Source organism: Mauremys reevesii, linkage group 9 (genome assembly GCF_016161935.1).
Source record: "Mauremys reevesii isolate NIE-2019 linkage group 9, ASM1616193v1, whole genome shotgun sequence".
Lineage (NCBI taxonomy): Eukaryota > Metazoa > Chordata > Testudines > Geoemydidae > Mauremys > Mauremys reevesii.
In genome coordinates this window covers 74829260-74845386 of record NC_052631.1, presented here as the reverse complement: position 1 = coordinate 74845386, position 16127 = coordinate 74829260, and the positions used below count along the sequence as shown (strand labels likewise).

General features: G+C 40.9%; 1 protein-coding gene across 1 annotated transcript in view; it reads right to left on the bottom strand.

Moving 5' to 3' along the window:
* The window catches only part of CHM (CHM Rab escort protein), a 147789-nt gene that overhangs the window by 74971 nt on the left and 56691 nt on the right, over positions 1 to 16127 (bottom strand). The window contains exons 5-8 of the mRNA XM_039489240.1: positions 11490 to 11874; positions 6262 to 6378; positions 5550 to 5670; positions 2816 to 3041 (exon numbers count right to left, since the gene is read on the bottom strand). Of these exons, the coding sequence (XP_039345174.1) occupies positions 2816 to 3041; positions 5550 to 5670; positions 6262 to 6378; positions 11490 to 11874 (849 nt within the window). The remainder of the gene's footprint in view (positions 1 to 2815; positions 3042 to 5549; positions 5671 to 6261; positions 6379 to 11489; positions 11875 to 16127) is intronic.

Below are 16127 nucleotides of genomic sequence, written 5' to 3'. Positions count from 1 at the left end.
TAGCTCGCGCCCCCTCCCCAGCTCCGCCCCTTCCCCAAATCCCTGGCCCGCCTCCTCCCCCAGGCGCACCGCTCTTCCCTCCCTACCACCTCCCTCCCACGCGAAAGCGCTGGGAGGGAAGGAGAAGCGAGTAGCAGTGCACTCGGGGGATAGCGGAGGTGACCTGGGGCCGGCGGGCGCAGGGAGTAACTCTCCGGGGGGGGAGGGACCACTTCCTGCCCCAGCTCACCATCACTCCACCTCCGCCATCCCCCGAGAGCGCCACAAATCCCCTTCTCCCCCCACCCCAGGCTTGCCGCGGGGAACAGAGGTGAGCTGGCACTGGGGGGGGGCGCACATTTTTGAGGGCCTGGGGTGGCAAATTTGTTAATCTACCATTTCCCACCACGCCAAGGAAGCTTCAAGGCTTCTTCGTTCTTAGTTTCCCTTTTGTTTATTAGTGTATTCGTCTGTTAGTTCCTAATTATAAATTTTAAGTCAGTTAAGTTAGCTTCGATAGCTTCTAGCTCTTTAACTTCTCCTAAGCTCTGCACGTCCCACTCAAGAATTGAGGAATCTGAACTCTCTTGGCATGCCAGAGGCAAGGCTGGTCCTTTATCTCTTACCACCAGGTTATCAAGGAAGAGTGTGAGTATATTAATTCAAAGCTTTATAGTGCATAATATCACATGTACCTTTAGAACAATATTATTGCCTTTTAACTCCGATTATTTTACCATTTGATTACTATTCCATTTATCTCAAAAAAAATCTTTAAGCCTACATTTGTCTCAGTGTGAACATCCTTGTCATACATCCAGAGGGTCCTTGCAAACTCCGTGTAGCCTGATTCTGGCACAAGACCCTTATCTTCTGATCAGGTAATATGGGTTATAGGCTCGCCAATTAATCTAACATAATATTAACCTCCAAAATCAGGCAACAATAGTGATTATGAAAGAATTCTTACAGCTGTTTTTGAAGAAGCTGATACTGGCCCAAGAACCAAACTGAAAGTGCATATTAGCCTTCTTGCATAGCCGTCAGACTTATTTTTATTCTAATTACGCATCTAGGAAATTACCAATACAAATATTATTAACTTTCATGTGTCTTTGTGGAATCTCATTCAGTTCAATAATCATGACTACCATCTGATAACTGTGCCCAATAACGGTGTTCTTCATATTATATTGTCATTGCATGACCCCAAACATTCAATATGAAAAGGCTATCTAGTAAGCAATTATCAAACAGACACAAAGGACAGAGTACTGTGACATTGCACTCTATATGATTTTATGAAAATATGCTAATGTAACTGGAATATGCTTCATGCAAAAGGTCTCTTGTAAGGTATTATTACAAAGTTTATAATCTACTGAGTGCGATCATCCTATTTGTATAAATGTACCACTTATCTAAAACTAGAAATATGTAATATAACTGAGGCCCTATTGTAATTATGCAAAGTGTGGGCCATTAATGGTGGTTTGGAATCTTGACTCCCATTAACCAGGGCAATTGACTGCAGATGGCTCTGTTCTACTTGTAAGTCTCCCTGTATACCTGTGTGCTGGCAAGTGAGTAATGAAGTCTTACAGTGACATGTGATCATGTCACCTGAACTGTAATCCATCTTTAACCTGGTGCTTTTCCACTGGGGGGGGGAGGGGAAGACCCAAAGGGACAAAGGATTCCCGCCTTATGCAAAAGATATACAAGTAGGTGGAACAGGAAAAAGGGGAGACCATCATGAAGAATCCCCTAGCTACCACCTGAGCTGGAACAAGAGCTGTACCCGGGGAAAGAATTGTGCCCAGGCATGGAAGGTGTCCAGTCTGAGGAAAAAATTTACTGAAGCATCTCTAAGGGTGAGATTATCTGTATTCAGTTTGATTAGACATAGATTTACGTGTTTTATTTTATTTTGCTTGGTGACTTACTGTGTTCTGTCTGTTACTACCTCGAACCACTTAAATCCTACTTTCTGTATTTAATAAAATCACTTTTTACTTATTAATTAACCCAGAGTATGTATTCATACGTGGGGACCAAACAGATGTGCACAACTCTCTATCAGTGTTATAGAGGGCGAACAATTCATGAAGTTACCCTGTATAAGCTTTATACAGGATAAAGCGGATTTATTTGGGTTTAGACCCCATTGGGAGTTGAGCATCTGAATGTTAAAGACAAGAACACTTCTGTAAGCTGCTTTCAGTTAAGTCTGGCTTCGGGGCAAGTAATTCAGACCCTGGGTCTTTGTTAGAGCAGACGGGCGTGTCTGGCTCAGCAAGACAGGGTGCTGGGGTCCTGAGCTGGCAGGGAAAGCAAGAGCAGAAGTAGTCTTGGCACATCAGGTGGCAGCTCCCTGGGATGGGGTGGGGGTTCTGTGATTCAGCCCGTCATAGTACTTGCTGGCAACTGTCTCACCTCAAGTTAAGTGTGTGGAGGACTGAAGCACAAATTGCTTTAACTTACCTGTGACGTTGCACTCCATATGTTTTATGGAAATATGCTTATGAGTGTGAATATGATGCAACTGGAATATGCTTTATGCAAAACTAGGTAGCCAGTCAAAAAGTTCTACTTACAGTCAGTCATTGTTAAATTTATGCCATAATATTTAATTTAGCAGAATTTAGTTCAATGTTACACTGCTCTAAAAGGAAGAAATCTCTTTTCAAAAAAAGTGTAAGAACGATTTGAGAATTTTCTAGTCTACAAAAATACAAGGAAAACAAAAGTGATGTTATTACAAGTCTACAGAAATGAGTTAGTATTAGATTATCAAATATTTCCACTTACTATTAAAAAAAAGAGTCCTGCTTACCTGCAGAAGCATTGTGGGATCTCTCCTTGACCATACAAAGGAAACAAAAAGGGTGTATTGCCGTAACGGCCAAGACACTGAAGAAAGTGCTTTGTTGCCTTGAGCCCATCTATGGTGTCACTGTCAGCCTCCGACACCATTGCAATAGAATGCAGAATAAAGTACTGCAAGTTAGATGTTAATTTCTGGGTTTTCAAATATTCTGAAAATGTACATTCCTTGTAATCTGTTACAGGAAAAAATATACAATTCAAGTAAAGGATGCAATTTAACAGCAATTTTTCTCCTAGTACAGTTCCAATTAAAAGAAACATTCTTACATTTAAATATTTTTAAAGGTGAACACAAAAGAAAATATTACAGTTTAGTAATGACAACTTAATTTTTCAATGTGTCTGATTGGAAATGGGTCAGCCAAAGCGACAGAAGATAAAAATGGATTGTCAGCCTTGACTCTGAATTAAAAAAGAATCTCATAAAAAATTAACTTTTAAGAATGACAGAAATCCACTGCCTGTGAAGAGACTCCAGTAGTCTGGCAGGTTTTAGGAGAACAGAGTAGTAGCGACATACCTAAAAATGTTTTCATCTATTCAATGAGTTAGGCCTGATCTAAATACATTTTTTGTACAATTTGGCTATTTCTATTAGGGATGCAGTTTTCTACCAAAATAGTGAAATTAGTACAACCCCTAGTATGGACAGTTATAGCAGCATACAGGTGCCTTTACACTAATATAGCTTATTCCCATAAGGGAAAAGGATAAGCTCAAGAGGGATGAGGCATCTTGAAACAAGTTGCATCACTTGGGAGATGCGGGTGTTGTAACACTTTAATTATATGGGTGTAGTTAAAGTATACAAGCCCTTAGAACAGCATTTTAATCCTGAATGCTGAACACTTGGAATATATTGTAAATGGCTGACTTTTTATTCATAAAAAAGCAACAACTGAGTGGAGATGGGATATACCAGGGAATGAAGAGCAGCTGATTAGGATTTACTTTCCTTTTCTAAATATTATTATTGATGCACTTGTAGATACACAAGTCCTTAAGAAGCTATCTGAATGCAGATACTGCATGTCTGCAACACTTTTCATGCTTAAAATAGAAAATTCAAATATTGGGCTAAATTTAATTACCATGGTTAATACATTTTTCTTTTTCTTTTAAATGGCACCTGCTGTATTTCAGCTACTCACGTCACTCTATATAATTAACAAGTCTCTTTTCTTAGGCTTATTCTGGACATTTCAAAAATCAGGACTATAATTCAGAAATTTTCTACAGCTCAATGACAAATATTACAAAAGTATATTTTTTATTTGAGCTTCAGCCACTGTTTTATTACAAATATATTTTACTACCTATGTATAGCCATGCAACAAATCATAAAATACACTTAATTTTCTTTTATTGTATTGTCTTTATAAAAAAAGGTACCTCGGCCTTTCTGTATTTTAGGTTTCCTATATAATAGTAAAATTTTAGAGAAAAAGCTTTTAAAAAAATGCACTGCCATGCACTCCCCATTAGAAAGCTGTCCTCCCAAATGAATATAATAGTCTCAAGAGGAGGAGCTTTAAACTTCTCAAAAATTTCAATTAGTTAAGTTTAACTAAAAATATATCCAATTATTTCAAGGGTGGCTTTAAAATCTGGTAACAAAGTCTGTGTAACCATTTCTGGAAGTAAAATAAATCTAATGTCATGCCAGTATATGAATCAATGAATTGCATCTAAAATTGATGTGGTGTCTCCTTTTTGGTACCTAATAAATTTTCTAAATACCACCTTATATTCTCTCTCTGAGCACCTCTATTTCTTCCACCAGCAGCAAACCTGAAATTGCCTGTAATCTATAAAGCACTTTGGCCTAATGAGTTTTTACCTTCAGGATCTCTCAGAGTTCATCACTAGTCCGTCACATACTTCCCTCTGCTAGTTTTATCATTTCATTATCTATATTGACCACTTCTCTTTTTTCTGGCACGTGCTTGGCGTCTTGCCTGCTATCATTTCTGCCATCCAATCCAATGGTCATATTCAGCCAAAGCAACTCCAAATTCACTTACCCTCCCTTAAACACATTCCAGTGTGACTAACATACTCAAAGACTTCTTTTGCTAAAAAACAAAGCCATTTTACATTTTCTGTCATCTATTAAGGCACCTGGATTCTACAGTCTCTGAAATCTTTGTAATGTCTTAATTTCCTCTCTTCACTGTTGCCATTTTATTTTCCACATATTTTCTAACTCAGCCCCTAAACTTTAGAGGGCACAGAATGCCTCAAGCAAACTACTCTCTCATTCCAGGATTGGAGAGCATATACTACATCCTTTCACACCTTCAGTAGCTTCCAGATAGTCACAAAATCCAAAATCTAATTCAAATGATCGAAAATAAGATGTATGCATTATCCAAAAGAGAAAGAAATTCATGTATATCGTATCATATGTTAGCAAATACCTCAGTTAAAAGTTACTTTATAACGTTTTGCAAACCAGCAGCAATATTCTATGGAAAAAAGGGGAAAAAAATAAATGAAACTGAGAAAAATAAAGGAGTGGGAGTTTGATAAGCAGAATTTAATATTGATGTGAGAAGGTCAAAACATACTTTGAAACTGAATCCATAAAAGTATATAGGGTGAAAACACAGGAGCACTATCAAAACTACAGATAACTGAATGAACACATAGCTGTGTAACTTTTCAGTGAAACGCACTACCTTGGTATTCATCGGGATGTTGTTCATAGTCCAAACAAAATGTCAAAAATTTCATTAGCATTCTCTTTTCCACCATAGTGAGCTTTTTGCTGTTGAAGACATCTGCTCTGGAACAAGGTACCTGGAAAATAATAATATTTTACTAGTTTTTCAAAGGGAAGAAAGGAAAGAGATTATTTGTTATACTGATTACCTGATGAGCATTTTAAAATTCATTTATTCCCAATAACCAGAATATCCCGATACTTTTTGTTTTTCTTTATTACCTATCAGCTTCAATAGCATCTTCGCTAACTGCAGAGATAGTTAAATATGAACAACTTTTCTTAACTTTACCAAATAACACCTGTTGCCATTATTAGGCCAATGGCATTTCCCTCCTAACCAGGACAGATCAAATCTAGCTCTGTAATCTGAAAACTTAAAATTGGCTTTTTTCTGAGATTTAACTGCTGAGTCAATAGTAGTTTGACTACAAAGGCAGTAATCTTATCAGTTTCACATGCTTCTTTCAGTGGAACAATACCCTAACATTTAATTTATGAAGTGAGACAACAGAAGTACCTGCTTATCACACCAGAGCGCAAATAGAGACATTTTCCAGGAAAAATACTAACAAACAGCTGCAAAACATCACATGAATATCAATTTCAACTCATTTATATTTAAGAAAGAATTGATTCAACTTATATAGTGCATTCTTCTACAGTACCTGTTCCACTCTTCCTTCTTGAAATGCAAGAATCCTCGTGACATTTTTGAACTCCGCGTATCGGCTAACATTAGACTTAGTTAGGAGGTCAATTAACAGTCCCCGGGAATAGAGCAGCTGTAGAAATCAAGAAAATAAAATACCTGAGGATAAAGAAAAACCAAGCACTTATATCAAAATGAAACAGTTACCTCAGTCATATCAGATTTATAGCCTCTTTCCCATAATTGCCTATAAGTAAGTACTGTCAAATAGGAGGCTATGAAGAAATACAAAGACTCCAGAATAAGACAACATTTTGTCAGTGGGAGGGATGAGACACACAAAAGTAGCTGAAGGATGGCACCCCATAAGAAAGTACATTCCTACCCAACAGTGTTATGGTTTTATTGGTTTGGCGAAATCAACATACCGTGTTCAGTGCATGGGGAAGAGGGAAGCTCTCATCTGTACTGCACAGGGACTGCTGGCTACCAGATAACACTACTGTATGATTTCAGTAAAAGTTCTGGACATTCCTTTGCATTTTGTTTGCCTTACTACATCATCAGAATGGCTATAGAAATGGTCTTCTGCTCTAGTCACTTGGGATTTGAAAGATATACCAGGCTCTGTCCAAGGCCACCTCTTTTTCTCCCTTCACAACCTCTCACTGGGAGATCTTAACCACTTACAGAGTTATCTTTATACTGGTTGTTAACAAAATCAACCCCTTTTCTGGCTCCAAGTCCATCTTCTTCTGTCAAGCCCTGCATTTCAGGCTCACCTTTTTAATACCTCATGAATAGCCAGTGAGCAGCGCAAAAATCAACGTAGCCGAACGTGAGCACCTCATTTTTTTTCCCTTTAAGCTCTCCCTTCTCTCCTACTACCATGACCAAAAACGTGCTCCACAGCACTCAGACCCGTGACTTGGGTGTCATCTTAAATTTAACTCTGTCTCTAGACCAGGGGTTCCCAAACTTGGTTCATGACTTGTTCAGGGTAAGCCCCTGGTGGACGGCGAGACACTTGGTTTACCTGAGCCTCCGCAGGTACAGCTGCTCCCAGCGGCTGTGGTTCGCCATGCTTAGGTAAACAAAGCATCTCATGGCCCACCAAGGGCTTATCCTGAATAAGCCGCAAACCAAGTTTGGGAACCCCTTCACTAGACCATGTTTTAGATGTCTATATAGCACCTAGCACAATGGGGCCCTCTCTCTATTAGGACCTCTACTAATGTAATACAAATAATTAGCAATTTAGTACAGCATTGCTGCTTTCTATAGAAGAGGCTATGATCTCATTTGATGTTGACCAAAAATTTGTCCCAATTTACTTGTGTTTTCAAGCTGTTAAAATACCATAGATGCCTAAATTAAAGTTGATGATGAAAACAAGTTCAAGTTTCTTTCCTTTTGCCCTCTTCTGAAGATCAAAACTTATGGACAGCCACAGTTATCTTCCTTTATGTAGATAATTATTTTCCCCTTATATCAGGAATTATTAATCAAAGAGCCATGAGAATTTTTCATTCTTAATCCTTTTGGTGATATTGAGTCAATTAGTGTAAGGGTGAATTTTCATTTATATGTAGGACATATAGGCCCATAGTAATGTAGACATTAAACTTGTTAAAATATGGCAAATTAAAAGTTATGTTAACAGGATTTACTTTTGAGGCAGCTTCAAAGCTTTGACAGAACAAAATAACTTTTCACACAATTCCCCAGAAAGGGTGACAGATCAGTAATTTTTTATTGTGGTCATGAGATCTCATAGGTCTTGAGAAAGTGTAATCATGAGATATGTGAATGGATAATGAACAACTTTTCTAAGTCAAAGTTATGACAAAGAAAGTGGCCAGGCCTTAAAGTTCAAAAAAGCCATACAGGAGCCCTGGCTGTTCACCAGAATTACCTCAATTCCCCTTACCTGGGTCAAGTCATCCTCTCTTCTTATTCCCATTATTGGTTGCTTGGGGAAAATATATGGATTTGTGGATGTGGCAAAGAAGCGGTACTGCAGAAAGGAGGGCCGCAAGATGGACCAAAGGTCAGAATGACTTCACTTGACCAGGATTAGATAATGCAATTGGGGTTTGAAATGTCTGATACACTGAGAGGTCTTGTGGGATGATACCAGCCTGAATTTCACCCTTAAAAGACTAAGTAAACAAGGAAGAAGTGTGCTCTCCAAGGTCACCATAATGATAACCAGATGGCTTATTTCCCTGCAGTTCCTAACTGACCCTGAAGCTCCACAAAGCAAGTAAGCTGAAGAGACAACCCCTTCTCCCCCCACCCGCCACTTGCCTCCCCACCCAAGTAACTTATCTTTTTGTTTCCTTAACCAGATACCTAAATACCTATGGAGGGAAGCCTGCCAGGAAAGACCTGTCACTGTTTTTTGGGAGGGATGGGGGTGGAGAATGTATGTGTGGCCAGTAAGAGTATGTCTACACAGCATAGTTACCCTCAGACTGTTTTAAGCCCAAGCCCCCTATCATCCACACACAAATCAGTCTGACTCAGGTCTGCAATCCCAATGCAACTCGGGTCCAACCCCTTTCATTTTGCAGTGTCAACACAGCTCAAGCAGCAGACCCAAGACAGATGGTCTGTATAGTGCTGTATGGATATTTGCATGGGAGACCTGGGTCCAGCAACCGTAAACCTAGGCTTACAATTAAGAGTAGGCGCCCAACTGAGGCTTGGCAACAGAGTCCACAAATGCAGGTCTCATAAACTCAGTTTACCATACAGCACAGACATATCCTAATAGCATGAACATATAACCCTATAGTACAACCTAGGCTGAAAGCAACTCTTACCACAGATTACTAGAGGTTGCCTGGGATGTGTGATGATTCCAACCTTAACCTCTATTATATCCCCAAGAGAAAGTAAGCTACTAAATAAACTGCATAGAGATTGAACAATTTACTTAGCCTATCCTTAGTGTTATCTTAATTTTGTGGTTTTATTACTGATTATGCTCATGCAATGATTTGACCAATTGTTGTTCTCAAATGGTTCTCTTTTTAAATTAAAGAATTTTAATTTGTATTATGGTTAACTCCTTGATTTTGCTAATTTGATTTACATTGTACTCTTAATCTGTTTCTCATATTATTTACTGCTTTAGGGAAGTATAATAAATTAGTTAACTTTACAGTTCCTTATGTTCTTGAATAAAAATAAAAAAATATGAAATTGGTTTTCTCTGATCAAATGTTGATTAGGTAAATACAAGCCTAAAGGAACTTTTAAGTAAACATTATTAAAACATTTGACTCAGGTCCTGAAAAGCCTATTACTACATAGAGAATGTGCATTCTCTGTATCACACATCATGCTTCCCTAAAACTTTATTTAACCATCTATTTCCAAACATAACTTGGCTTTTCTTGAGTAAACAATTGTTATTTATGTCTCTCCTCTGAGTTAAATATAATTGTGTCATATTCCCCAAAATGCATGTCCCTCAAATTAAAAAATTCCTTGAAGCTTTTCAAAAGCTTAGTCCCTGCTTTTATGTCATTCAATTGCTGAATGAAGCTAGCCATATTTAGCCATAAAACCTTATAACCCGCTTTGTTTTACTCTTTGTATAACCTAGAAATTTATTGCACACTGTTGGGAGGACATGAATGTAACCACTAGTACAAGATGGATTACCGAATTTAAAAGTAAGGCCCCACTGGAGAAAATTACATATACAGTGCTATCATTCTAAAAGTTTTGTGGCCCTGAGTGCAGAAATTTGTCAAGTTCCATAGGAGATGCAAAATCCTGGCTGCCATCTCAGATTTCAAAGTTCTGAAGAGCCACGCCTTTGGAGTGAGTTTTAATGATTCCTTTTCAAGATAGAAGGTCTACTGGAACACTACCTTGGGCAGCCTGGGACAGTCTTAAAGAGTCTCAATGCCAAATGTGAACAGCTGTGATTTACTGTAGCCTTTTTTTGCCCTTATCCCTTATGTCTCCCTCTGCCAGACCATTTCTTCTACCTTTGTTCTGCTCCTTCCATTCTACCTTCATTTGTCCTACACTGTATCCTAGCTTTAGATCATTCTTGAGACGTTATCTGTTCAGGTGTTTCTCCCTTGCCTGTGTATGTCCCCCTAGAGATCCAATTGAGACAGTTGGGTGCTCTGGTATGCCCACTGCCTGCCAATATTTTATGTCACATATCACAATGCCTAGACCAATATGTTCTATAAAACAATATTCTCTATTTTAGTTACTGTAAATTGTTAATCATAGAACCTTAAATATCATTGTGACAGCACATAATGGGGAAATCTGCATTTGAAGTGCTGAGAATCTAGCAAAAAATGTTTTTTTGTAATTTTAACTCTAAGCTTTTAATATGTTATTGAAGAAACTGTTTATTTTCCAGCTCCCAATATTGAATAATAAAATTCAGTTTCTGAATTAGGAAACATCTGCTACATACACTATGGATGTGATCCAAAACTCACTGAAGTCAACATAAAAGCAAACATTTTTCTATAACTTTATGTATACTGTACACATACTGTGAAGTAGCCAAACAGCAAAGAACCTAGTTTTGAGAAGTAACTGTGTTCTAATTAAAAACAACACAAGAGCAGGAATTCAGAACAATGATGAACACACTGCTTCAATCAGCTTAACTGTTATATTAAGGACTAATTGCCTCTGATATTTTTCAATAGGCAAGTTATTACAATCCCACTGTGTCAATGACATGAAAACTAAAAATTCTTTAACAAATACTTAATGAAGAACCATGACGGCTTCAAAGGAGCAATTTCTTGGGTTCAGGAAAGTGTGCTTAAAATAACTCCATATGATGGATATGAAAAATACTCTGCATCTTGAAAATTCCTGAAATTCTCATTTAGATGAACTTCTATTGCTAAATATAGCTTTGTTCCTTTTTATCTTAAATATTGCAGTCAGAAAATAGTTTTAGATCTCTGACTTAAGCTCTCAATTGCAAGGAAATATGCTTTTACAGCTTTACTTCTGAGCTAATATTTTTTGGTTTCCTTAATTTAAAACACCCAGGCCTTCAAGACCACACATTGTGATGTGTTGCTGACATTTTAAAAGAAAGTATAAATGTACACCACTTTAGAGTACAAATTCTTTCCCCCAGTGATGTTATCACCTTGTTAAACCCTTAAATGTCCACAAAGTATATTCAATTTTTTTAATGAAGTAAATGTATTTTTATGAAGAAAGTCAATTAGTTCCTACCTTGGAAACTAAATCAATATTAAATCTCCTGCCTTCTTTAACAATTTGCGCGTAAGTAATTTTCTTTGGTTCCAAGGCAGCAGCTTCTGCAGTTGATACATTTTCTGTTTTTCCTGTTTCCAAAGCAGACTGGTCAAAAGTTGCATCACAGAGGTGCTCTCTCTCAGAGGTCATTTCTGCATCCTTCCTTTCTGTCGTACTCTCCAGATCATTACACGTAACACTTTCTGGAGATGTTTCACAGCTCTCGGTCCCTAATGACTGGCTTTCCACAGGCAGGCACTCTTTTTCAGACTCCTGAGCAGCCTCACTAGTATCAGAAGCTCCAAAGGCAGGCAGCTTTGACAATGCACCAGCTTCTTTAACATCTTCAGCTAAATCCTGACTGATTAAAACACAAAAAGAGTCTTTAAAATAGTCTTAAAACTGAACTTATTTCCAGCAACATGATTAGTTACTGCAAGGAATGGAAAATGTCAGCAGCCCTTTCATGAAAGCTGTTAGATTCATCTGACTGGTCCAAATCAGGAGCCTTATTTGGATCAGCTGAACTACTCTGGTTCTCTGATTATAAAACTATTACTCATGTGGGTTACTTTAATATATCAAATAGTAGACTTGCAGACTCCACATCTGTATTTCTTATTTTGCATAAAAACCAAGAGAGACCAGGAAAATTAACAGAACTCTTAAAACTCTCAATGTGATAAACAATGCAGCAGATGTTAGTTTCCAAAATAGAATAAGGAGTGTGATATTAAAAATAAACAGATACTAAAAGGTAATTTGAAATGTTTTTATATGGATGCAAAAACCTGTTGGAAAGCCTAAATCATTAAGTCACTGAAGATATTTGAAAATCAAAGTAATTTAAGACAAAGGGACTACTCTCAGAATAAGGCATACTTGATTTGAGTAAGATTATGATGACTATGAGTATCAATTCTTCAGGAGAAATACAAAATTGTGAACTGAAGTTTTGGCATACAAGAGCTTTCAGTATATTTTTTGGGCTTAATTCTGCAATCTGATCTATGTAAACCAGCCCTTATTCCAGTGTGGAGTCTCACTGAAGACACATCTGGTTCAGATTTCAGTATTCAGGGCTTAAGTATGTACAATTCAGTCATTTTATAAATAATTTAGAAATGAGACTTTAATATAAAGGATTAATGAATAAATAGTTAATCAATTTTCAGATTCTTATGGAATCCAATAAATACCTTATAATAATCACGATTTATAATAATCCATTACTGTTTTTGATGTGCTTAACCATCTATAATACATACTACTTGTATATGTAACACGTTTATAACATCTATTAATAATTTATTAACCCTTTAATAACCATGTGTGACCTATATAACCATGCAATTTTCAGGATATGTGTAGTCTGTAAACCTAGGAAACGCCCATGAAAAGTTCTACTCTTGCTTCGTATCAGTACCATGCATACCTCGGGCCCCCATATTCCTACAAAAAGTGGCTCATCCCCACCTCCACATGAGTTTTCTCCCTGTTAGCGTGTGCTTTGATCTTCTGAAGGGCTACCACCTGTCCAAGTAGGCATAGAGCCTCATTCTCCCAGCCTCCCTGCTTTCAGCTGTTGGCTACTGCTAACATTAGGTCTAACCCACCATGCCCCTGGCTCCTGCTGTAAGCTCATTCTGCTCACTACTCCTGTATGGGTTGAGGATAAGGTGGGACCTAGAAACAAAATAGGAGAGACCCACTAAGAACACCAGTGAGCAGCAACAGAAAGGTTCCTGGCAGAGAAGAAGCATGACTAAGTAGGACTCACTGCAAGCAGACTCCCAACCTGTCCCTGCCTCCCAGCAGCCATAGATTCTTCTTCCTCAACATCTCCTTAACAAAACCCTGGAAATTAGCCACTCAGGTGATAGGAACATGGGAAATGGCCAGTCTCCTCAAGTATCAAAAAAAGACGGTTATTCACCGTTGTAACTGTTGTTCTTCGAGATGTGTTGCTCCTATCCATTGCAATTAGGTGTGCGCGCGCCGCGTGCACGTTCATCGGAAGACTTTTTACCCTAGCAGCACTCGGTGGGTCGGCTGGGCGCCCCCTGGAGTGGCGTCGCTATAGCGCCGAATATATACCCCAGCCGACCCGTCCGCTCCTCAGTTCCTTCTTGCCGGCTACTCCGACAGTGGGGAAGGAGGGCGGGTCTGGAATGGATAGGAGCAACACATCTCAAAGAACAACAGTTACAACGGTGAGTAACCGTCTTTTCTTCTTCGAGTGATTGCTCCTATGCATTCCAATTAGGTGATTCCCAAGCCTTACCTAGGCGGTGGGGTCGGAGTGAGATGTCGCGGAGTGTAAGACCGCTGAGCCAAAGGCAGCATCATCTCTAGATTGTTGAACCAAGGCGTAATGCGCCGCAAAGGTATGGATGGAAGACCAGGTAGCAGCCCTACAGATTTCTTGAATGGGCACATGGGCCAGGAAGGCAGCCGAGGAGGCTTGAGCCGGAGTGGAATGGGCAGTCAGATGTCCGGCGGGAACCTGCGCCAAGTCATAGCATGCCCGGATACAAGACGTCACCCAAGAAGCAATTCATTGGGAGGAGACGGGCAAACCCTTCATGAGGTCAGCGACAGCCACAAAGAGCTGAGGAGACCGTCGGAAGGGCTTAGTTCTCTCAATATAAAATGTGAGAGCCCTGCGGATGTCCAAGGTGTGCAGTTGCTGCTCCTGACGCGACGAGTGTGGTTTCGGGAAGAAAACAGGGAGGAAAATGCCCTGATTGACGTGGAATGCAGACACCACTTTCGGGAGAAAGGCTGGGTGCGGTCGGAGCTGAACCTTGTCCTTATGGAAGACCGCGTACGGAGGATCTGCAGTGAATGCGTGAAGCCATTACATCGGCCAGACGAGTTTCAGAGCAACGAGGAAGGCCATCTTCCAGGAGAGGTACAGCAACGAGCATGTGGCCAAAGGCTCAAAGGGATGACGTGTAAGCCGAGCTAGCACCAGGTTCAAGTCTCCTGACCTGAGGATACAGATGTTCCAAGCCCCTACGAAATCTGGACACCATATGGTGAGAGAAGACCGTAGAGCCTGCGTCTCCGGGATGGAAGGCGGAAATGGCAGCAATATGCACTTTTATGGACGAGACCGACAGGTTCTGCTCCTTAAGGGACCATAAGTAGTCCAGGATAATGGGAATGGGCACCTGATCCGGGAGGAAACCCCGCTGAGCGCACCAACAAGAGAAGCGCTTCCACTTGGCGAGATATGTTGTTCGCGTAGAAGGCTTTCTACTCCCCAATAGGACCTGCTGTACAGCGTCCGAACAGTGCAACTCCGACTCGTTTAGCCAGAGAGCAGCCATGCTGTCAGATGGAGGGACTGTAGGTCCGGGTGGTGAAGTCTGCCGAAGTCCTGGGATATGAGGTCTGGATAGAGCGGCAAGGGTATCGGATCTGCCACTGAGAGGTCGAGCAACTGCGTGTACCAATGTTGCCTTGGCCACGCTGGAGCAATTAGGATCAGCCGAGCCCTGTCTCTGCGGAGCTTGAGGAGGACTCGGTGGACGAGTGGGAACGGAGGGAAGGCATAAAGGAGGCGATCGTTCCACGGAAGCAGGAATGCATCCGAGAGGGAGCCCGGGGAGCGACCCTGCAGGGAGCAGAACTGCTGGCTCTTCCGGTTCTGATGGGAGGCGAAAAGGTCTATGAGGGGAAACCCCCACTTTTGGAAAACCGAATAGAGGACGTCCGGGCGGATGGACCACTCGTGAGTGAGGAAGGATCTGCTCAATTGGTCCGCCAAGGTGTTCCGGACTCCAGGGAGAAAGGATGCTACCGGGTCTATTGAGTGGGCTATGCAAAAGTCCCAAAGCAGAATCGCCTCCCGACAGAGGGGGGAGGATCGCGTTCCCCCTTGCTTGTTGATATAATACATGGCCGTTGTGTTGTCCGTGAAGACCGAGACACAACGACCCTGTAGCTGAGCCTGGAACGCCTGACACGCCAGGCGGACTGCCCTCAACTCCCGAACGTTTATGTGCAGTGCCAACTCCTGGGGAGACCAAAGGGCTTGAGTACGAAGTCGCCCCAGATGTGCGCCCCAACCCAGGGACGACGCATCCGTTGTTAAGGACACCGAGGGTTGCGGCGGATGGAATGGGAGGCCCGAGCACACCAGGGACTGCGACCTCCACCAATTGAGGGAGGTGAGGACACTCGGTGGAATGCTGAGTATCATGTCTATGGCGTCTCTGCCTGGACGGTACGTTGAGGCGAGCCAAGTTTGTTTGAAGGGGCCTCATGCGCAGCCTGGCGTGCTTTGTCACGAACATGCATGCTGCCAGGTGGCCGAGGAGGCGGAGGCAAGAGCGCGCCGAGGTTGTTGGAAAGTCCTGTAGCGTCTGAATGAGAGAGACAATCGAGTGAAAGCGAGGCAAGGACAGACTGGCTGTTGTGAGAGTGGAGTCTAGCAATGCCCCGATGAACTCTATTCTCTGCGTAGGTACTAGGGTGGATTTCCCTACGTTGAGCAAGAGTCCTAGACAGGCGAACATGTCCTTGATGATGTCCACCGCCGTAGTCACTTGCGCGGCCGAGGTTCCTCGAATTAGCCAATCGTCGAGGTATGGGAAGACATGAATT